This window comes from Salmo trutta, chromosome 27, assembly GCF_901001165.1.
Source record: "Salmo trutta chromosome 27, fSalTru1.1, whole genome shotgun sequence".
Taxonomy (NCBI): domain Eukaryota; kingdom Metazoa; phylum Chordata; class Actinopteri; order Salmoniformes; family Salmonidae; genus Salmo; species Salmo trutta.
This window is the reverse complement of record NC_042983.1, coordinates 29,615,355-29,639,870: the sequence shown is the minus strand read 5'-3', so window position 1 is coordinate 29,639,870 and position 24,516 is coordinate 29,615,355. Positions and strand designations below refer to the sequence as shown.

The 24,516-nt window shown below is 44.2% G+C and overlaps 1 protein-coding gene across 2 annotated transcripts in view; it reads right to left on the bottom strand.

Annotated features, from left to right (window-relative positions):
• LOC115164852 (transient receptor potential cation channel subfamily V member 4) overlaps nucleotides 1-24,516 on the bottom strand; it is a 28,206-nt gene that overhangs the window by 2,583 nt on the left and 1,107 nt on the right. The window contains exons 2-10 of one of the 2 annotated variants that reach the window (XM_029717718.1): nucleotides 17,072-17,550; nucleotides 14,497-14,681; nucleotides 9,226-9,378; nucleotides 4,018-4,158; nucleotides 1,556-1,854; nucleotides 1,169-1,348; nucleotides 753-911; nucleotides 492-584; nucleotides 209-282 (exon numbers count right to left, since the gene is read on the bottom strand). In XM_029717718.1, the coding sequence (XP_029573578.1) occupies nucleotides 209-282; nucleotides 492-584; nucleotides 753-911; nucleotides 1,169-1,348; nucleotides 1,556-1,854; nucleotides 4,018-4,158; nucleotides 9,226-9,378; nucleotides 14,497-14,681; nucleotides 17,072-17,508 (1,721 nt within the window). In that variant the 5' untranslated portion in view covers nucleotides 17,509-17,550. Of the gene's footprint in view, nucleotides 1-208; nucleotides 283-491; nucleotides 585-752; nucleotides 912-1,168; nucleotides 1,349-1,555; nucleotides 1,855-4,017; nucleotides 4,159-9,225; nucleotides 9,379-14,496; nucleotides 14,682-17,063; nucleotides 17,551-24,516 lie in introns of those variants that run through there. The other variant, XM_029717719.1, reaches the window with a different exon arrangement.

The window sequence follows — 24,516 nt, the reverse complement described above, 5'->3', positions numbered from 1 at the left end:
GGAGCGGCGCTCGAACATCCTCCGCTCTTTGATGGGATCGTAGGTTTAATTAAAGAAGATGTAGACTATAAAACGTACCAGGGAAATGGAGGCTTTAATGTGGAATTAATTAGATGACTCAATTAAAAGAGGATGAGAAATAAGCCTTGTGTACCAGTCAGAGGGAGCTACAGAGGAGGTGGGGTGGGGGGGGGGGCTGGAGTCTTACTAGAGCAGTTGAAAGGATCCATTGACAAATAGGGAGTTCACCGGAGGGCATTTCTTCAGTAAGAGGTCCTTAATCTACAAAGCGGGAAGAGAGAGAGAGGAAATGATTGATTCAATGAATGTCAGAAAAGAACAAGATACAGGGGAGATCTAAGATTTATAGCAAAAGTGTATGTTTGTGTACACATTTCAAGGCATCTTTGAAAAAAGTTGTTTATTGTAGAGTCAACATTCAAAGCCGTCTGACTCTGATTGGACGCTTCAACCCGGAAGGAAAAACTCACGTTGGTGAGGAAGAAGAAGACTCCAGAGCACAGGGTGACAATCTCCCCTACCATACGCAGGTAGTCTGTGTTGGTGGTATAGGGGTACGGAGGCTGGGTGGGGACAAACAGAGTTAAAGCTTTGCTGGTGGTGACACCCATACTGTTTTCACAGTATACGTATAGTAATATAATAATAATTCCACTTGGCCAACACTTTCATACATTGTAAAATGCATACATTTTTAGTATTTGTATGCGAGTTGTTGGGCACATACGTACCATTCCCTCAGATGGGTGGTAGTAGGCCACCAGGGTGAAGATGATCATGGTCAACAGGTAGGACACAACACTGATGTAGAAGGTGACGGCAGCAAACTTCTGCCACTTGGCTCTCAGCAGCTCGTTGATGGGCTCCACAGCCAGCATCTCATGGCGATTCTGTGGACAGTGCAGGAAGACATGCAGTAATGGTAAGAAGAGAGTATGGTGTGAAAGAGACATCATCTTCCATCTTTCCTAGGACTATAATGGCTCTCCCTTTCTCTCAGTAAAACATCCATTGCAGATAGAAACACAGGTAGACCCTGTCTATCATGCCCCACCTCATATGCTTAGCCACAAAACATACACTGAAGACTTGAGTTAGCTCCCAGAGCTTTAAAGCTCAGGCTTTAGCTCAGCCGGGTGTCACGCACCTCAATGCGGCTGTTGTAGACCAGGATCTCTAGCACGGACACCTCCTCTCCACAGGTGTCCAGGGAGGAGAGGTCGTACAGGGAGGAGTACACGGGGCCGTACGCCCAGTCCTTAAACTTCCGCGAGAGGTGACGCGCCTCCTCGTTCTTGATCTCCCTGCGAATTATGTGCTGGAAAACCTGGGAGAAAATAATAATAAAAAAGTTTACCTTTTTTGTCTGTTTTATAATGGATGTGATTATATTTTTCTGTAAATAATACAATACCTAACCCCTTGAAGCGCTACGCAAAAGCATTCCCATTGGCATTGCTAATGTTACTCAAAATATCCCTTTAAGATTATAGTTCCACATACATGTGTTATACGTGTACGTTCTCAATCTCACCCCAATTTTTCCCAGTTTGGCCGCCATCATGAGGGGCGACATGCCGTCGTTGTTGAGCACGTCCTCAAGACTGCCTTCTGGGTAGAGCTTGGCACACTTGGTCAGCAGCAGGTCATACATCTTAGTGAGGAAGCGGGTGTTGTCCCGAGTGTTGTCGGCGATGTGCACCAGGGCGTGCAGCACAGTGTTGCCGCGTGAGTCCTGCCGTCGAAGGTCGGCTTTCTTGTGTGCGTTCTCGGTCAGGTAGTGTACTATGTTTGGCTGGTTGGTGCACGCTGCCAGCGACAGAGGCAGCTCACCTGGCCAAAGAGATACCGTCAGAGATATACAGCAACAAGCACATACATCAAAAAGATCCCCTTTTACAATGGAACCAATAGAAAAGTCCCAAATGTGCAAACCCCGCTGACCTGGCACTCAGGCAGTCTCGCTCCACTCCAGGAATTGATGCAAGTTCATGTGGAACAGCAAACCACTTTAAGCATGTCTTTGCAATGCTCCCTATACGTGGATCAAAGATTGGACTTAAATTCTTGCAACGAAAAGAGCCCAATTAGTACCACTTGTCTGAGGGAGTGGCCCATGTATTGAAACCAATGTGCCAAAAGCAGCTGCTGAAAACAAGCTGTTGCCATGGGTGACAGATTACCCTGTCACCTCACATGGGAAACGCTCCTCTTCATGGATTTGCACGGGTGCTCGTTGAGTGTTAGCATAGCGCTAAATCACATTAGCTGTCGCCTCTGCCAGGTTTCCTGTTCACCTCAGCACAAAGCTCCGTAGCGAATGACTCGCACTGTGCCACAGACACACCAGGATTTGGAAATGATTTGGGAATGACAGTCGCACATAGTGCAACTGGATATCATCCCTCGGGTGATGAGCATGGAATTGAATGCATTAATACATTAACAGTAGAGAATATTTTGGGTATATTTTTGCCTACTAAAATCTTCTCTCTTTCTACCTGTATCTCTTTCTCTGCCTCTCCCTCCATCTCCTTTATTGCACTTTCACATCCCTGAGCCAAGCCGAGCTGTAGGGTACTGCACAGGCCTGGTTACGTATCCACCATAGTTGCTGACACAGTGCTGGAAAGAACAATGTCAAGCAAGGAAACATATCCAAGCCAGCACAGTAGTGCAGTTCGGTTTGAAAGGATAGTGTGAAAAGGGTATTTGTTTGTTGAACTTGAGGCTGGAAGGTCTAGTTGAGGGAAATGGCATGTAGGCTAGTCTACTCTGGATATAGTGGAATGTTGGGTTCAGGGTTGAGAGTTTCAGGGATACTGTCCAATCAGCAGAGGGCAGTATGGAGGGAGTTTCATTTGGAGGCTTTCTGTTAATGTACTCTCGGCCAGCAACCTCGGTGAAGTCAGTAAAGCAGGGGCGACCCACCCAACGGAAGTGGAGTGAGTATGATTGCTTTTCTTCAACAGCAAGACACAGACACCTTTCACCAAACTGGTCAGAAATACTTGTTGAACTTGTGACATGTTTTCTTTTCATTTTTTGGAGATGACTACTAATAATTATAGTTTTGATGACTTCAGACTAGTTTTGGGTGGTTACAGTAGTTTACCATTGGCTCATCGAACTATCCTGACTGCGTTTGCCCAGCCCAAAACAGCAACGTAAAACAGCAACGTAAAAAGGGAAGGGTGGGCTCAAATGTCAGTTCATTTTACCATGGCAACTGAAAGCATTGTACAAGAGAAACTAAGCAATACCTTAGCTGTGATCCAGTACATATTTATTCCAAGTTATCCTACTGTGCAGCGATCCAGTCTTTATAGCCCAAACCTTTGGGCATGTACAATAAAGACTCACTGAGATAGCTAGAAAACCCCTTTTCAAGTGCATTAGTTAGACACACTGACATGACCTCACGATGTGGGGAACCAAGGGCCCCCTGTCATGTAAAACAACACACGTCTTTGAAAACCATGAGGAATAGAATATGACTTTACTAGTATTCGAAATACTGCCAACGTTCAATAATAGACTAGGAGGGCATGAATGTTACTATACATAGCACCAAATGGATACCTGAGAAGTCTCATGATGTGATTAAACCAAACTCCTGCACTGTACTGTCACTTTAAGCATATATAAAAGAGATCTTAAAATGCATATTTTTAGCTTTGCTATTCCTTAGGGTGCTTTTTAGTCATTCAGTTTTTATTGTTATTCTTATGTTTGCTGTGTAGTAAATATAAAAAAATATATTTTTTTATTTTAAGGACATTGTCTGAAACATTACATTCGATGTCTGAAATATGCTGTATAAATAAAGCATGATTTGATTTGATTAAGCTCCTGCTGACTGAGGACTTTGGTTCTTGGTATGGTAATAAATATTACCTCCTGAATCTGAATCTTACATAGTGCGATGAGGACCACAAAGAGCTTCAGTAGACAGTAGAATGGATCAGATCTGATTCTACCGTTGTGGTGTCTTACCAAAGTAGAAGTAGCCCCCCTCGTCCCTGGGTTGGAAGAAGCGTCCGCGGGCCTGGGCGTGTACGTCTGCCCCTTTCTCCACCAGCAGCTCCACATACTGCTTACAGCGCCTCTCGATGGCGATGTGGAGCGCCGTCTGGCCTGGCGACATGCAAATGAGTCAGTCAACACCAGTGGCGTTTCATGGATGCCAAGGGAAGCCAGGCTCCCCCAAAACATTGACCAATATATATATTTTTTAAACATTCAATACTTTATCTTTAGTCTCGCTGTGTTTCATTATTTTCCTTCAATTGCAAGAGGCTGAATGTATCTCACAGGAGAAAGAATCAGAGCGAGCGATACAGCGCCCCTATGTCTCTCTTCGTGTAGGCCATATATCTGATGCTGTCTGGTCCAAACGAGTATGACATTGTTGCCACCCATAGCATTGAAGACAAGGGAAGCCGGCGAGCATCTGGCATCCCTTGACCAAAAAATACAGTATAAAAGATTTGCCAATCAGCATTAAGCTAAACTGAGCGAGCTCAACTGTGAATGATCCTGAAGCACCAAAATAAAGTGTCAAGGGAATCCAGCTTGGATTTGGAGTCAATCCTATCAAATTCCATTGGAAGCACATGTCATTGACAGAAAAACTTGAATTGTTGCATCTCATTGTGTTGTTGTCCTACGGTGGCTAGCTAGCCAGCCAGCTAAAATTGTCCCTTTCCTAAATTAGCCATGGATGGAGATAGGGATTTGGTCTTGTGGTTTTACTTAATTCTCCGTACTGGCCAATGATTATAACGGCGATTCTGATCCAACTATTAATTCATACATTGTTGTGCCTCATGCCTGAGAGGATGGCAGTTCAATATGTACAGTTGAAGTCGGAAGTTTACATACACTTAGGTTGGAGTCATTAAAACTTGTTTTTCAACCACTCCACAAATTTCTTGTTAACAAACTATAGTTTTGGCAAGTCGGTTAGGACATCAACTTTGTGCATGACACAAGTCATTTTTCCAACAATTGTTTACAGACAGATTATTTCACTCACTGTATCACAATTCCAATGGGTCAGAAGTTTACATACACTAACTTGACTGTGCCTTTAAACAGCTTGGAACATTTCAGAAAGTGATGTCATGGCTTTAGAAGCTTCTGATAGGCTAATTGACATAATTTGTGTCAATTGGTGTACCTGTGGATGTATTTCAAGGCCTACCTTCAAACTCAGTGCCTCTTTGCTTGACATCATGGGAAAATCAAAAGAAATCAGCCAAGACCTCAGAAAAACAATTGCAGACCTCCACAAGTCTGGTTCATCCTTGGAAGCAATTTCCAAACACCTGGAGGTACCACGTTCATCTGTACAAATAATAGTACGCAAGTATAAACACCATGGGACCACGCAGCTGTCATACTACTCAGGAAGGAGATGCGTTCTGTCTCCTAGAGTTGAACGTACTTTGGTGGGAAAAGTGCAAATCAATCCCAGAATAACAGCAAAGGACCTTGTGAAGATGCTGGAGGAAACAGGTACAAAAGTATCTATATAGAAGAAAAAGAAACGCACACCTATTAAGGCGAGGTGCTGGCTGGCGGAGCAGAAAACTTGAAAATAAGGGAGAGCCGCACACTCTAGGAGCTCAGATGCAAAAATTGAATATTGAACGTTTCGACAGCCAAGCTGTCTTCATCAGGGTGAAGACAGCTTGGCTGCTTGGCTGTCGAAACGTTGGATATTACATTTTTGCATCTGAGCTCCTAGAGTGTGCGGCTCTCCCTTATTTACAAAAGTATCTATATCCACAGTAAAACGAGTCCTATATTGACATAACCTGAAAGGCCGCTCAGCAAGGAAGAAGCCACTGCTCCAAAACTGCCATAAAAAAGCCAGACTACGGTTTGCAACTGCACATGGGGACAAAGATCATACTTTTTGGAGAAATGTTCTCTGGTCTGATGAAACAAAAATAGAACTGTTTGGCCATAATGACCGTTGTTTGGAGGAAAAAGGGGGAGGCTTGCAAGCCGAAGAACACCATCCCAACCGTGAAGCACGGGGGTGGCAGAATCATGTTGTGGGGGTGCTTTGCTGCAGGAGGGACTGGTGCACTTCACAAAATAGATGGCAACATGAGGGAGGAAAATGATGTGGATATATTGAAGCAACATCTCAAGACATCAGTCATTAAGTTAAAGCTTGGTCGCAAATGGGTCTTCCAAATGGACAATGACCCCAAGCATACTTCCAAAGTTGTGGCAAAGTGGCTTAAGGACAGCAAAGTCAAGGTATTGGAGTGGCCATCACAAAGACCTCAATCCTATACAAAAGGTGTGGGCAGAACTGAAAAAGCATGTGCAAGCAAGGAGGCCTACAAACCTGACTCAGTTACACTATGTCAGAAGGAATGGGCCATAATTCACCCAACTTATTGTGAGATGCTTGTGGTAGGCTACCCAAAACATTTGACCCAAGTTAAACAATTTAAAGGCAATGCTACTGTCATGACGTTGCCCTCTTTGGGTACAGCGAGCACAGTTAAACCCCCCTCCCTCTGCACCAGGCCTTTTCTATGCACAGTCCCCCTACCTACCTCCCCCTACCCAGGCTGCTGTGGTCAGAAGGCGGTCGTAAATTCCAAAGGGAATGTCCTGCCTCACAGGCCACAGTTTTGAGACAGAATGGTTTCATAGAGAGACAAAGGAATTCTTCCACCTCACCGGACGGGGGTACCGAACGACATTTATGTTCTGGAGAAGGTATAAAAGATCGGTGAACAATCCAGCTACGAACTGGTCCGTGTGGTACAATTTTATGAAACTCATGAGAGACAATATTGCCATATTACCATAATAATGTTTATATAATAGCCTCAGCTATGAGACTTACATCTAAATGGTTGTATCAACTGAATGGATAAGGATAAACCTATTTGGAATAGGTTGAGATGATATGTACGGATGTTAATGTGAGAGAATTGTATTTCTGTTCAAAGCTTACCTAAGTCACCGGCACGCCCCCAGGGACACAGACAGGACAAGGCGTCATGTGACAGCCTTTTCTACGTTCAGTATATGAACCCCCACACAGGGTTTCTGTCTTTAGACCAGCTTACCTCGAGAAGAGAGGGCCAAGGTTTGACCATGCATTCCTCTACTGAACTTTAACCATACCACGTGGTTAAACTTTTAGATTATCGATACCGACAGAATAATAACAAGTCTTTGATATTAATTACTAGTCTGCAGCTAGAAATTTGGTATCATTGAAAGTGAAGACCGACGAAACACCCATTCTATAACGATATTAATGAATGTCGCTTTGAAAGATCCATTCTAACAGAGAGAGAGAGAGAACTCTCCAACAGAACCAAACTCTCCAACAAGGATCCCGACGACACACTGAGCGTAAATATATATATTGATTGCAATTGTTCCCGAATGAGTGAGCATTCATGTGCAAAGGATTAGCATATCAATTGTTAATATTTATCATATCTGTTGTGCCTTCTCAGCTGACCCTTATCACCCTTTGTTTAACAAGCCGCCATGCCGGTTTAGCCCACTAGGGCACATTACTCTACCATTTCTTTGTAACGATAACTACTGTTTGTATGCTTTCTGTGAATTACTTAGTTTAGTAAATAAATGATTTTAAGACAATTGATGTATGGATGACTTAGTGAAGACTGGGTTCGTGCAGATAACCAACAATTTACGACGTTTCGAATGAGACTGACGAGGTAAAGAATACATCATAAATCAGAAGACTCAGATCAGATATTATATCTGAAGTTATATTAGGAAAATTATAACTTTGTAATCTGACTATTTTCCTTGGTGCCCCGACCTCCTAGTTAATTACAGTTACACGATGAATCAGTTTAATCACGTAATAATAATTACAGAGAGTTATTTGATAAACATGTCATCAGGTTTAATGATGCCCAAAGACACGACACTACCAAATACTAATTGAGTGTATGTAAACTTCTGACCCACTGGCAATGTGATGAAAGAAATAAAAGCTGTAATAAATCATTCTCTCTACTATTATTCTGACATTTCACATTCTTAAAATAAAGTGGTGATCCTAACTGACCTAAGACAGGGAATTTTTACTAGGATTAAATGTCAGGAATTGTGAAAAACTGAGTTTAAATGTATTTGGCTAAGGTGTATGTAATCTTCCGACGTCCAACTGTAGCTAGATGTAGAAGTCAAATGTTAATTAGCTAACGTTTTCCATGAATGGAAGTTAGGCTAGTAAGAAAGCATTTGAGCCAGGTAGCCTAGGATAACAAAAACTAAAAGCATGTACTGTATGACAGAGTGATAAACCGTTTCGTCAACATGAAAGATAGGAGAATGGCATTGGCGTTTCTCTACAAGTAGGGTGAGTCAACATGTTTTTCTACTTGCATGAAAGCACACACACACACACACACACACACACACACACACACACACACACACACACACACACACACAGAAATCAGAACCATGGACAGCCATATCATATTTAGCTGACGTTGATTAGACTAAATTGTATATTTATATTTTTGGGGGTATGTTTTAGTTGTCACTGTATTAGACTAAGCAGAGGTGATTTGATGATGTTGAAATGTTGAAGTTGAAATGGTGCTGGAATAGTTGATGCAACTCTGGTCCAAAAATGTCAGAAACATGAACTTGCTTGGCCATACTCTAGGTCATGTACCTGTCTGTTACTGTACATGCAATATGCTTTGTGGACTTCAGCGATTGATATCCGGTTTTGTGATAAAACAAAGGTGTGTGTGGGGGGGGGGGGGTCAACACATAGGGTAAAGGGGACAAGTGGTCGAATTGGGATAATTAGATAATTTGGTCTCTCACTGCATAGTAGGCCACACATTTCAGGTACATGAGATCATAGACATACAATACCTGTGATAATATCCAATTAGAAGGATAGGATCTACTTCAATCTTAGTCAAACGATCCTACAGTACTGGGTCATGTTCATTAGTGCACGCAATAGAAAACTTTTAAAAACGTTTTGCAATGGAGACCAAAAGTGAGCATCTGTATTGGCCAAGTCCAGATAGTAGTCCCTCCCTGTTTCAGTTCATTTGGTGCCTAATGATCAGGACCGTGTTTTTAGTGAAGCGCTAATATGAGTAGAGACTGGTGATGTGCTGTTCAGGAATTTCCCATCACTAGTAGAGAGCTCACCTCTGTAGTAGACATCTCTGAAGGGCGTGTTGATGAAATCATGGAGGTTGACTGTCTGCTCTGCGATATTCATCAGCAGAGGGATGGTGTCATTCTGACCGTTGTACAGGTTCAGAAGGGCTTTAGGCAGGCACGTCTTACCTGTAGAAGGTTCTGGAAGAAAATAAAACAAAAAAAGGATGGTTATTAATGATACTCAGAGTGGACATGTACATTTCTGGGCATTAATGAAAAGTATTTTTTTTTTCAAAATGCTTTGCTGCAGCAAAGTGCATTGTTAATGTGAAAAACGTGTCAGGAATCCCACTTCCTGAGTCTGTTTTCTGCCTGAGCTGACTGTTTGTTGTTTTGGAGTCTGTTTCCTGAGGTTCCTGAACGCACCCTGTCTGGTTGCCAGGCGACGAAGCTAGGCGGGAGAACTCTTGATTACCCGCACCTGCATCTCATCAGCCATCTGCACACCTGGTCCTGATCATCACCTCTTCTCTTCATAAGCCCTGACCTGACATCCATTCCCTGCTGGATCATTAGCAATGAACAGTATGTTGTGTCAGCGTATCAGCCTCATGTTACCAGAGTTAGTTTTGTTGTTCTGTACTTTTTGCCGGTTACTCACCCCCGTTTACTCTGTCTACAGTCATCCTCCCGGAACATTCAACTCCCTTGCCTGGCTGCCGGTGGTTTCAGAGACATCATTGGAGCTGCCTATTCACTCTCATCAACTCACCTCCGCTGCCGCTCCGTCTTCTGGGTTCAGCTTTAGAGAATCGTGACAAAACTATCTTGCAACCAGGGTGACACCAAGCACCAAGTTCATAAGTGTCACGTCCTGACCAGTAAAGGGGTTATTTGTTATTATAGTTTGGTCAGGACGTGGCAGGGGGTATTTGTTTTATATGGTTCGGGGTGTGTGTGTATGTAGAGGGGTGTTTGGTTTATGTATTCCGGGGGTTTTTGTCATTGTTCTATGTTAGTGTATTTCTATGTTCTGTCTAGTCATTTCTATGTTTAGGTAATTGGGGTTGGGGCCTTCAATTGGAGGCAGCTGTCTATCGTTGCCTCTGATTGAAGGTCCTATAAATAGGAATGTGTTTGTCATGGGATTTGTGGGAGGTTGTTCTTTGCATAGCTGTGTGTTGCCTGCAAGACTCTTTGTCGTCCGTTCGTTTTTCTTGTTTTGTTTACAAGTGTTCTAATAAAGTTAATATGAGCACTCAACCCGCTGCGCCTTGGTCCATCCACTACGACGACCGTTACAGAACCTCCCACCAACCACGGAGCGGGCCCAGGAGGAGGAAGGATCCTGGGCCAGGGAGAAAAGGGAGTGGAGGACATTGTGGACATGGGAGGAGATAATGGCAGGGGACAAGACTCTGCCATGGAGACAGGTGGAGACAGCAAGAGAGGAATGGAAAAAGTGGAAGGAAGACCGGGACTGTTACAGGGGTACACGGTTGGCATTTAAGCCTGAAAGGCAGCCCCAATAAAACATTTTGGGGGGGGGGGGCACACGGTAGTTTGGCGGGGTCAGGATTAAGCCGCAAGCCAACTCCCCGTGCTTATTCGAGGCAGCCGGTCAGGTCTGGTCAGGTCCCGTGCGTTGAAGTGATGCGCACGGTGTCGAGGCCAAGCATTTACAGGCCGGTGCGCGCGGTGCCAGCTCCCCGCATTTGCCAGGGGGAAGTGGGCATCCAGCCAGTAAGGGTGGAGCCAGTACTGCGCTCGAGACCGCCAGTGTGCCTTCACGGTCCAGTGCGTCCTGTTCCCGCTCCTCGCACTAGCCGTGAGGTGCGTGTCTCCAGTCTGATACCTCCAGTACCAGCCCCACGCACCAGGCTTCCAGTGCGACAGCTCAGTCCAGTACGTCCTGTTCCCGCTCCTCGCACTAGCCTTGAGGTGCGTGTCTCCAGTCTGATACCTCCAGTACCAGCCCCACGCACCAGGCTTCCAGTGCGTCAGCCCAGTCCAGTACGTCCTGTTCCCGCTCCTCGCACTAGCCTTGAGGTGCGTGTCTCCAGTCTGATACCTCCAGTACAAGCCCCACGTACCAGATCTCCAGTGCGTCAGCCCAGTCCAATACGTCCTGCTCCTCGCACTAGCCCTGGGGTGCGTGTCTCCAGTCTGGTACCTCATTACCAGCACCACACACCAGGCTCCAGTGCGTCAGCCCAGTCCAGCTCATCCTGTCCCTGCTCCTCGTACTAGCCCTGTGGTGCGTGTCCTTAGTCTGGCGCATCCTAAGCCAGCCCCACGCACCAGGCCTTCCGGCAACAGTGCCTCGTCCAGAACTTCCGGCAACAGTGCCTCGTCCAGAACTTCCGGCAACAGTGCCTCGTCCAGAGCCTCCGGCGACAGTGCCCTGTAGAGAGACGGCCCACTGTCCGGAACCAAGAGAGCCGGCCCACTGTCTGGAACCAAGAGAGACGGCCCACTGTCTGGAACCAAGAGAGACGGCCCACTGTCCGGAACCTAGAGAGGTGGCCCACTGTCCGGAACCTAGAGAGGTGGCCCACTGTCCGAAACCTAGAGAGGTGGCCCACTGTCCGGAACCTAGAGAGGTGGCCCACTGTCCGGAACCTAGAGAGGTGGCCCACTGTCCGGAACCTAGAGAGGCGGCCTACAGTCCGGAACCGAGTGAGTCGGCCTACAGTCCGGAACCGAGTGAGTTGGCCTACAGTCCGGAGCTCCCAGTCGCCCTACAGTCCGGAGCTCCCAGAGTCCAGTCCAGGGTCTACAGTGACAGGCTTCACCCTCCCTTCCCTCCCTTTAGTTTAAGGGGTTTATTTTTGTAAGATTTGTTTTTGTTAGGTGCACCCGGGGTCTGCACCTTTGGGGGGGGGGGGGGTACTGTCACGTCCTGACCAGTAAAGGGATTATTTGTTATTATAGTTTGGTCAGGACATGGCAGGGGGTATTTGTTTTATATGGTTCGGGGTGTGTGTGTATGTAGAGGGGTGTTTGGTTTATGTATTCCGTTTTTTTTCTTCATTGTTCTATGTTAGTGTATTTCTATGTTCTGTCTAGTCATTTCTATGTTTAGGTAATTGGGGTTGGGGCCTTCAATTGGAGGCAGCTGTCTATCGTTGCCTCTGATTGAAGGTCCTATAAATAGGAATGTGTTTGTCATGGGATTTGTGGGAGGTTGTTCTTTGCATAGCTGTGTGTTGCCTGCAAGACTCTTTGTCGTCCGTTCGTTTTTCTTGTTTTGTTTACAAGTGTTCTAATAAAGTTAATATGAGCACTCAACCCGCTGCGCCTTGGTCCATCCACTACGACGACCGTTACAATAAGCAATAAGCTAGTAAACCATTTCTGAAATATGACCCTGACTGAGCAGTACATCCACTGTGAAGGAAATGTTTTTTCACTGTGCTGCAGTACAGTTGAACTTTATAATGCACAGAACTGTACATAGACATAAACACAACAAAGACATATTTGGTGTCACACCCTGATCTGTTTCACCTGTCCTTGTGATTGTCTCCCCCCCCCCATCCAGGTGTTGCTTATTATCCCTGGTGTATATATCCCTGTGTTTACTGTCTCTCTCTGCCAGTTTGTCTTGTTTGCCAAGTCAACCAGCGGTTTATCTTGCTCCCAGTTTTTCCCCAGTCTCTTTTGGTTCTAGTCCTCCTGGTTTTGATCCTTGCCTGTCCTGACTCCGAACATGCCTGCCTGACCATTCTGCCTGTTCTGTCTTCAAGCCTGCCTCTCCCCTTGTACTGTTTGGACTCAAATCTGGTTACTAAACCCCTGCCTGGCCTGACCTCGAGACTGCCCTTTGTCTGGTACTGTTTTGGTTTATGAACTCTCACCTGTCCCCAACCTACCTTTTGCCTACCCGGCACCTCCGTACCTTCGTACCTTCAGGCTCTGATCAGGCCCTACACCCAAACAAGGGCACTGCGTTCATCCACCTCTGGCCTGCTCGCCTCCCTACCTCTGAGGAAGCACAGTTCCCGCTCAGCCCAGTCAAAACTGTTCGCTGCTCTGGCACCCCAATGGTGGAACAAGCTCCCTCACGACGCCAGGACAGCGGAGTCAATCACCACCTTCCGGAGACACCTGAAACCCCACCTCTTTAAGGAATACCTGGGATAGGATAAAGTAATCCTTCTACCCCCCCCCCCCTAAAAGATTTAGATGCACTATTGTAAAGTGGTTGTCCCACTGGATATCATAAGGTGAATGCACCAATTTGTAAGTCGCTCTGGATAAGAGCGTCTGCTAAATGACTTAAATGTAAATGTAAATGTACCCCTTGGATTAATAAATATCGGAGCTCAAACATCTGCTTCCTGTGTCTGCATTTGGGTCTTGCCTTGTGTCCTTATATTTGGAGTTAGGACAACTTTTAGAATGTTGAATATTGTTCTAGACATTCAGTAACATAGCACTGTTTAAATGTTATTGGGGAGCTAACATGGCTACTATAGAATGTGGACGTGTAATGTAAATGCAGAAACTGCATTGCCCCAACTCTCTAAATGCATGGCTCTGGTTCCCAGTTGAGAGAAGGGGAAGAGGTTAAGGACACAAACACAAAATTAGAGGAAGTAAAGATCGGTGATAAATTGTTAGCGATAAGAAAGGGACGCTTGCGTGACTGAAAATGGAAACGCCTCAATCATGAAAAACAGAACTAAGTTGTCTGCTTCTGTTGTTGACTTTAGGGCTGAGTTTTTTTAGCTAGTCTGTCAAGCCCCCTCTAGTCCTTTTCTTCCCAGAGGAGAGAGTTTGCTCTGATTTCACTCTGTTATAAAGCCCCACCCCATACATACACAGCCAACAGGAAGCTGTCATTGGACACGCCACTGGCAAGACAAAACCTCGGCCATCCCAGTAGCTTCCTTCTCTCTACTGTTTGGAGCCAAAAACAACAGGGAAGAGAGGGGGGGATACTGATAGGACAGAATTGAACCCCAGGGGGAAGAAAGAGGTCTGTTTAGACATCTGTACTGAGTACCACTATACGAAGTCATGACAAAACTCCAGGATGACAAAAACTGAAGGTGTTAGTCACAGGGCTAAGTGGACTAAAAGGTAAGGCTTCCTCTTGAGTAAGACGATTGTAACCGAGGTGAAATGATTGAGACAAAATTCATATGCTATTTTAGTAGCTAAAATAGGACATCTTAAGCCCTCCCCTTCAGCACACTCTCTCTTTTCCTCTGTTCTTTCTGCCTTTGGCTGTGAAAGCTGACATATCTCCCGTCTCAAATGAGCCTATTTGGCACCAGAGGGCTCCACCCACCACTGGGATCATCTCACCTTTGAACTCCTCGTCGGTGAGCCTCTTGTCGTGACCCTGCAGGTACTCCAGCAGGCCTGAGAGGGCCTCTGGGTCGGCCTGTGACACGCCATCGAAGAGCAGCGTGCGGTTAAACTCTTTAATCACCTTGGGTGGATCTGAGCCTGTAGGGTCCACACCTTCATCGCAGGACATCTCAGTCTTACTGTGTAGGACCATAGACATACATACTTTACACTCACATACAGTACTAGTTTGGACACAACTAAAGTTTGGATACAACTACTCATTCAAGGGTTTTTATTTTTACTATTTTCTACATTGTAGAATAGCAGTGAAGACATCAAAACTATGAAATAACACATATGGAATCATGTAACCAAAAAAGTGTTAAACAACTCAAAATATATTTTATATTTGAGATTCTTCAAAGTAGCCACCCTTTGCCTTGACAGCTTTGCACAGTCTTGGCATGAGGTAGTCACCTGGAATGCATTTCAATTAACAGCTGTGCCTTCTTAAAAGTTAATTTGTGGAATTTCTTTCCTTAATGCATTTGAGCCAATTAGTTGTGTTGTGACAAGGTATGGCTGGTATACAGAAGACAGCCCTATTTGGTAAAAGACCAGGTCCATATTATGGCAAGAACACCTCAAATACGCAAAGAGAAATGACAGTTCATCATTACTTTAAGACGTGAATGTCAGTCAATCTGAAAAATGTGAAGAACTTTGAAAGTTTCTTCAAGTGCAGTCGTAAAAACCATCAAGCGCTATGATGAAACTAGCTCTCATGAGGCCTGGCACAGGAAAGGAAGACCCAGAGTTACCTCTGCTGCAGAGGATAAGTTCATTAGAGTTACCAGCCTCAGAAATTGCAGCCCAAATAAATGCTTCACAGAATTCAAGTAACAGACACATCTCAACATCAACTGTTCAGAGACTGCGTGAATCAGACCTTCATGGTCGAATTGCTGCAAAAAAACACTACTAAGGACACCAATAAGAAGAGGAGACTTGCTTGGGTCAAGAAACATGAGCAATGGACATTAAACTGGTGGAAATCTGTCCTTTGGTCTGATGAGTCCAAATTGGAGATTTTTGGTTCCAACCGCTGTCTTTTGTGAGACACAGAGTAGGTGAATGGATGATCTCCGCATGTGTGGTTCCCACCGTGAAGCATGGAGGATGAGGTGTGATGGTGTGGGGGTGCTTTGCTGGTGACACTGTCTGTGATTTATTTACAATTCAAGGCACACTTAACCAGTATGGCTTCCACAGCATTCTGCAATAATACGCCATCCCATCTAGTTTAGGCTTAGTGGAACTATCATTCATTTTTCAACAGGACAATGACAAAACACACCTCCAGGCTGTGTAAGGGCTATTTGACCAAGAAGGAGAGTGATGGAGTGCTGCATCAGATGACCGTCCTCCACAATCACCCGACCTCAACCCAATTGAGATGGTTTGGGATGAGTTGGACCACAGAGTGAAGGAAAAGCAGCCAACAAGTGCTCAGCACATTCTCAGCTTCCTCATGAAGCTGGTTCAGATAATGCCAAGAGTGTGCAAAGCTGTCATCAAGGCAAAGGTTGGCTACTTTGAAGAATCTCAAATATAACATATATTTTGATTTGTTTAACACTTTGTTGGTTACTACATGATTCCATATGTGTTATTTCATTGTTTTGATGTCTTCACTATTATTCTACAATGTAGAAAATAGTATAAATAAAGAAAAACCCTTGAATGAGTAGGTGTGTCCAAACTTTGACTGGTACTGTATAACACATACTTTAGGTGTTTATGTACACTGAGTGTACAAAATGTTAGAAACATCTGCTCTTTCCATGACATAGATTGACCAGCTGAATCCAGGTGAAAGCTATGATCCCTTATTGATGTCACCTTCTATCAGTGTAGATTAAGTGGAGGAGACAGTTTAAAGAAGGATGTTTAAGCCTTGAGACAATTGAGACATGGATTGTGTATGTGTGCCATTCAGAGGGTAAATGGGCAAGACAAATGATTTAAGTGCCTTTGAACAGGGTATGGTAGTAGGTGCCAGGCGCACATGTTTGTGTCAAGAACTGCAACGCTGCTGAGTTTTTCACACTCAAAAGTTTCCCGTGTGTATCAAGAATGTTCCACGACCCGAAGGGCAGCCAGCCAACTTGACACAATAGTGGGATGCATTGGATTCAATAAGAGCCAGCATCCCTGTGGAACGCTTTCGACACATTGTAGAGTCCATGTCCCGACGAATTGAGGCTGTTCTGAGGACAAAACGTTGGGGTGCAACTATTAGGAAGGTGTCCGTAATGTTTTGTACACAGTATATAGTTAGGTGAAAGACATTTGTATGAGGAACAACCTTGCCTGAAGACTCCCTGAGCTGATATATAGGCGTTAAACTCAAGGGGCTGACACAGTTTTGTGGTGTGCACGAGACCCGGGTTCGAACCCAGTAGGTTACATCTGTACCCCGGAATTGATCTACTATGCTTCTTCTAACTCTACGTGTTGTTTAACAATCTATGCCTCTGCATGAGCTCATGAACCCCTGTGGCCACCATAACAAGTACCTCCTCACCCTCGTAGGAGCTTCTTCCTGCCTTGCTTCTTGTTGTTGGTGTGACTGTAGGTACCATAGTCAAAGAGTGAGTCCATGGGGGCTTTCTTGGGGCCGGTCACCACGGGTGACTCATAGATGGTAGACTCCAGCAAGTCCACGGGGTTGGAGATGCCCTTCTTAAAGGCACCGTGGAACTTCATGCGGAGGTTCTGTCGGCCGTCCCCTGGCTGCAGCTGGCCTGGTCGGGCTAGATTCTGAGCAGGGTCCTGGGGCAGGTCCGGAGTTGACTGGGAGCCCTCCTCACTCTCAAACAGGTTGGCCAGCGTCAATAGATCAGAGTAGGTACTACTGGCATCAGGCTGTCCCTCTCCAATTCCACCTCCTCCTCCCCTCTCTGAGTCCAAGGACAGGGCAGCCTTGGTTACAGCCAAGGAAGGCGTGTCCTTCTCCGTCATGGCGGCGTGATACCTTCTCAGTAGAGTGGCAGCGGAGCGGCACTAAAACACATCACAGTAAAACATGCAGGTTATAACTACACATAGGTCAAAGACATAGGGGAGAAACAGTGATCCAAACATATCACTTGCATTTGGTCTCACTCAACTGTGAATGACCTGGGTTGTGAACATTAGGGCACGTTAGCTGAATTTGTTTGCCGCAGAAAACAAGAAGGTCCAGTTAGTCCCTCCCTGTTTCAGTCTGTTTTTTTCCATCTAGTTCTTCATGAACACAACCAACACAATGTGTGTTCTCTTGGGGTCCTGGGATCTATTCAGATGGACACTTAACCCCTCCGTACCTCATTCATCCCTTATATCGCACTGCGGTACTGTATTCTTCTTCAGGGGGAACTAGAAGTGACGCTGGAGCATGTAGGGGTCCTGTGTGAGCTAAAAACTAAATCTGTGTTAGACCAAAAACTGGCAGAGAGGGCAACTGGCATTAATACAGACTGGCAGGAAAGCATGACAGGGCACACTGATGAAAGAGAAGGGTGTTACAATGAGTAGAGGTTTTAGTCCACGGTCACTCCATGGACTTCTCCATTTGCCACTATGGGTGAAATGTGACTTGAGGTTGGTCTTCTGGTTACCAACTATTGCTGTGGACAAAACAAGTTTTATCCTGTGGGGGAATGATTGGAAACCCAAGTTAAGGTCTCTAGCCAAAATCAACCATACAGCTACATGTCTTGCAATTCCTAGAGGGAGCATGTCTTCTGTATCAGGCCTTTACTATGACACATCACCTTTTCTTTTCAGACACATGTACCTGCGCAGACATGCCCACACATACACACACACACCCAGGCCCAATGTTCCCTCTAAACTGTAGCCCCGAGACTGCCGCACAGCTCCTCTGGGGCTGCCACGCAGAAATATCAGCCTACAGAGAGAAGCACGAGATTGAACTTTCTGGAGCAGTGGTCACCAACCAGTCGATGGCGATCAACTGGTCGATCTCCAAGGTATTCCTAGTGGGTCGCCAAACATTTCTGTAAAAAAAACAGCGATGATAAAGTTATGAGTTCCTATTTTTTGTTTATTTGTCTCGGGCTGTTGACGGTACGTGCACCCGATTCAGCTGCCCTGTGCGCCGGGTAGGCAAACTGTTGCCATTTTGAACCATTTTATGTTTCTGAAGGTACAAAATCTACCTTGCCAGTGTACCCAGAGAGCAAATCAAGAGCACTATAAGTCTAACGCTGTCCAATCGTATATCTCAGATGACTGTGTATGCAGTAACGTAGCAGGCATATAAGGAAGCTACAGAAAAGTTGATAATGTGAGATTTCAAAATGTTTAAAACCATGCCTTGAGAGAGACTGTCAATGAGTACAGCAAAGAGATGGTATTTTTATAAGTGAGTTCATGTTTAAGTTCTTACTCAGCACTGTCAACACTTTGTATTCAACATGAAATGGGCGTTCTTCCTATTTCCACTCAGCAGTAATCAACAAGTAGGAAAGTGTATTTATAGGCGTTGTTATTATTAACAGCTTTGGTCTTTTTTATTATCAAGGAATATTTCACTTTCTCTGTTCATAGGAGTAACGACGTGATTTGGTGCATGAGGCAGAAGTAATGCGGTGCGACTCGTTTCGCCATCGGCTGGAAGATGTTCTCGCTTTTTGGTCAGAGTCAGTGGAAGACAGGGAAAGCAGAGGGTTGTTGAGAGGCGGACCCTCAGTCTGCTGCTCTCTCCCTCTGCTGAAACTGACCATCAGATGCAGGCACCATCAGCCCAGTAAAATAAAGATTTAAAAAACTTTATTTAAATGTATGCTCACTCAGCTGTACTTCACAAGTAATACAACAACGGATCTATTACCGATGTGATCAAATAGCCTACCTCAATTTTTTTTATCAAATGTAAAAAAATAAAAAAGAACAATAATGCATAGACAGGGCAATTCAAGCAAAGCCAATATGAGGTTATAATATATTGGGCCTATAGCTTACTGCACAAACCTGATTGCTACAGTACTGCTTTTAATTGTTTAATGTTGCATAGGCTTACATTTTTTAAGTCATGTTAGAAAAGATTCTGAGCGGTAGATCTCGGTTTGCATTTTGACTCAAAGTGATCTTGACTCAGAAAAGGTTGGTGACCGCTCTTCTAGAGTTTTCTCTGTTAGCACTATCAACGTTTCCCTTTACAGTGGCAATTGTAATCGAATCAATGCAATATTAGCTACTTTCAATGCAACAACCTGAAACAAAACGAACTATGCAAGAGATTGTGTTGTAGGCAGAACGCATCTGAGTAGGATTCTATTGCATTGACACGCACGACTCAGCCCATGCTCTACACAGACCGGTGCAGCATAAACAATCAGAGCTGCAGTAGACCTATATGCAAAAAGACTATTGCCATATATGGATCTGTGACATTTACTTTGAACTGGACTGTGTTTACAACATGAGCGATCGTGAGTAGATGCGCTTGTTTTGAGATCAAAGCGAGAGCTGCATGTAGCCACGTGTGCACATTTTGTTCATATCCTTTCCTAGTTAGTGAGTTATTAGCCCAGTTATAGATAATGTGTAGTCAGCAATAGGAGAGTGATTGCTTCCTATAAGAGCACAAAACGTATACATTTCTAGACATCTTCGAAAACTGAGTCAGGTAAAGAGCTTTTTCTTGTCTTAAAGGGGCATTGTTGTATTTTGAGACAGGTTTGAATAAGCTAAGTAGCCAATAGGCAGAGGGTAGCATAATTTATCTGATTCTCTGTAATAATGGTATGGGAATAATAATGCATTTTATTTTGTAAAGGGGTTTCTTGCATCAAACAACACAACAACATTTTCAGTCAAGGACAAGTGGATAAACAGGTTAATGTCAAGTTAGCATTTTTTTTTTTTAAGTCTCATGGAATATAGGCCTACATTGAACACCACACATTGGCTGCTACTGTAGGCTGAATGATAGAACAGCTATTTCTAATGTTAAAATGTTATAAGATGCATTTTCTCCGTTGTTGTTGATGGTAGGCCACTCTGGTAGAGCTACATTATGATCAAATAGCCACAGTAGTCTACTTGGCCACGGTTATAACTGTAACTTAAAGCGGGTACAGCCTCAGTGTTCACAATAACCGCTTGCTGGAAGTTGCACAGAATTTTCACAATGTTCAAGTTTGCTCTCAGCAGACCTGAAATTTGCTGAGTGCTGAAAAAATGAGAGGGAACATTGTCTAGGCCTATAGGCTACATTGAGGTTTTTCTTTCATTATTTTTAGGATATCTGGCATCAGTGAGTAAACCTAAGCTTCAAGGCCTAACTTTACACTAGCCAAATAGCCTACATCCCAATCGCCAAAAGCTTTGGGAATGGGCAGAAACAGTTATTGTTGATCCACGGAGGCAAAAAGGACAATGTCAGAGTTTAATTCAATAAGAGAAAAGCTGTGAATGGAGAGTTGAAAATAAAGAGAAGGGAGGGCCAGAAAAGTCATGTTTGGGAAAGATTTGGTGAAGTGGTAAAAGAGGATGATAGCAGTGCCTATGTTATATGTGATGGTTGTGAGGCGCTATACAAATTCGATAGTCACAAGACGGGGACTTCAAATAGACCTATGACATATTAAGGGAACTGTGGCCTACTGTTCAGATGGGTTAAATGGAAACTGAAATCTGGACACTGACTGTAGGTCTATAACCTCTCACATAGTCTTAATATTAACTCCTACAGAATTAAGCATTTCTTGCAGTAAATGTGATACACCAAATGTACATTTTGACTTGGGAACAGGAGTGGAAAAATATAATTAATTTTATCTACCATCTTGAGAGAATGCGTTAGACACCGTCTGTAGAGGTGCTATCTTTATCAGCATCATAAAAGCTGATAGTATTTCAAACACATAAAATATGCATCCAAACTGAACTGAAACCTTATCAGAAACATGTTGGGTCATGTTCACAGTTTTCTATTTCCTTACAACCGATCAAACTAATTAGGAAATTTTGCACAGAAAATCTTTCACATTTTTTGGGGTTATTGCTTTTTCTCCCGGGTCCCTAAATGTCTTTGCTCCACGAAAGAAACAGAGATAACAGAAAAAACTACCGATGTCAACTAGATTGAAGTATTCATTCAATCATGTATGGCATTATTCTGGTGAGCAAAGGTTTATTTAGTCTTCTAGGGCAACATATAATGACAGAAGAGAAGCTGCATGTATCTAATTAGACAACTGGACTAACAAATAGCCAGGGGAAAAGAATTATAAGCAGAAACATATCTACATTTGGCAAAAAACTATTCTGCACCTGTGGGAGATAAGCAGCTGTGCTGAAGTAGAAAAACATAAATACATTGGCTATAGGAAGAGAAGATGACACTAGTTCCAGATAAGGCAACAGGCCACTGTGGGTTGAATAGTGGCCTGACAACTAGACCTGAGTTCTGTAGATAAGGCCATGGTCAGACAGAGTGGCACAGAGGAAAGATGGCAGCAAAATGACCAAACATGAGCATGCGGTGCATGCATTATTTATGTACCACATGAGGGGGTTTCAGCCACCATTATGATATAGTCAGAAGCAGATATGGGCGTTATCCTTAAATATGGGCGCTATCCATCGGGTTGAAAGATAATGGTGGCAGAAGACCTAAGGCAAATGACTTCATTTACATAAGGGATGTGCCTATGCAATGTATGGATATAAAGGCAGAGCCGGGGCTTGAGGAAGGCAGTTGTTCCGCAGACCGGCTCGGCTTTGTTACTCTGTATTAAAGTCTATATTGAATTTACAACTTCTTGTAAGAGTGTTATATTTTTAAGACAATTTTCCACGACACACCCCGTTAGAAAATCGTTCCGCCTTCTCTGACTGTAGCCTACAGCACATTTTCTATATTACTGAGTTAGCATTGGGTGAAGACCTCAGATTTTCACTTCATCCATAGTCAGGAAGTTGCAGATGGGTTATTAGCAATCGCGGGCAGGTGCGGGTAAACAAACAGCTGTCCCGTGCACCACGCACGCACGCACACACACACACACACACACACACACACACACACAGCAATGCTAAGTCATCATTCTGGATTCTCCGGAAGTAGTCACCTTGTCTAGGCATGTCCTCTACAGGATCAATGTCCAGAAATTGGGACAGTTGCTACTCAATATGCGATATGTGACTAGAAGGGCATTGTAAATAACAGCCAACTTTCCGGGACATAGACATGTCTAAGTCATCATTCTGGATTCTTTACAATGTAGTCACCTTGTCTAGGCATGTCTTTTAACAGTGTTATACAGGTAACTGCCAAAGTAAAGGAAACACCAACAAAGTGCCTTTGGCCTACTGGGCCGTTGGGCCACCACGAGACACCAGAACAGCTCCAATGCGCCTTGGCATAGATTCTACTGTCTGGAACTCTATTGGAGGGATGCAACACCATTCTTCTACCAGAAATTCCATAATTTTGTTGATGGTGGTGGAAAACGCTGTCTCCGGCGCTGCTCCAGAATCTCTCATAATCGTTCAATTGGGTTGAGATCTGTTGACTGAGATATATATATATACACACACTTTAAACCCCCTATGCACCTTTGAGACCCTCTTTCAAAGTTACTGAGATGTCTTCTTCTAGCTATGGTAGCCAGAATAATGGGCAGCTGGGCATTTTTATACATGACCCTAAGCATGATGGGATGTTAATTGCTTAATTAACTCAGGTACCAGACTTGTGTGGAAGCACTTGCTTTCAATATACCCTAATTTACAGTACTCAAGTGTTACCTTTATTTTGGCTGTTAACTGTACATCATTGGTATAAACTACAAACAAACTGTAGCATGTCCTTGGTAGCATATTGTCTCTCTCTGACAGCACGTGGGGTTGACATGTAAACTAAGCAAAGCCAGACTCTTCCTCCGAGAGGAGCAACACAAACAGAGAAACGGGGGTCCAGTCAGGGAAAACAGAGGAGTGCATCCAGTCCACTCCAACACAGGATTATCAGGCTTCTCCACTCCAATGGACTTCTACTGTGGAGGGTAAAAGGACAACAGGACGAAGAGAGGCTTTCGTTGATAAACTCTCTAAACAGAGGGGTGACAAATGAATGAGTCATCCACCAGGCATTTGAGACCATTCTCTGGAGTTCAGATGAAGAATGAGTCCGAAAACAGGCTAATATTATTGTGTTCACACCATTGGAGGCTGCTGTCACTTTAAATCAGAGGACTGGCTCATTAATGCAATGGAATTGTATCAAACACATCATTCATACCGTTCCATTCATTCCATTCCCACCATTACTATGAGCCATCCTCCCTTCACACAAACCAACGTATTGGTAATAATAATGGCGAATGATTTGTGATGACATGTCAGCTGGGTCAGACTGAGGATAATTATCTCCCTAAAACCAAGTGACTTTCTTAATCCTCCTCATGGACTTAGTGCAGTGGTTCCCAACCTTTTTTGGTTGCTGTACCACCAAGTACATTTTGCTCTGTCAAGAGTACCTCTGAAGTACCCCCTCATGTGCATTTTACCAGTTAACCTATGGTCTAATGAGTCTTCTCAAGTACCCCCTGTGGATAGACCCCCCAGGGGTCCTAAATCAAATCAATTTTGTTGGTCACATACACATATTTAGCAGATGTTATTGCGGGTGCAGCGAAATGCTTAAGTTTCCAGCTCCAACAGTGCAGTAATATCTAATAATACACAGAAATCAAAAGAAATCAGCCAAGACCTCAGAAAATAAATTGTAGACCTCCACAAGTCTGGTTCATCCTTGGGAGCAATTTCCAAATGCCTGAAGCTACCACGTTCATCTGTACAAACAATCGTACGCAAGTATAAACACCATGGGACCACGCAGCCGTCATACCGCTCAGGAAGGAGACGTGTTCTGTCTCCTAGAGATGAACGTACTTTGGTTCCAAGTCTATGTACATAGGGCAGCAGCCTCTACGGTGCAGGGTTGAGTAACCA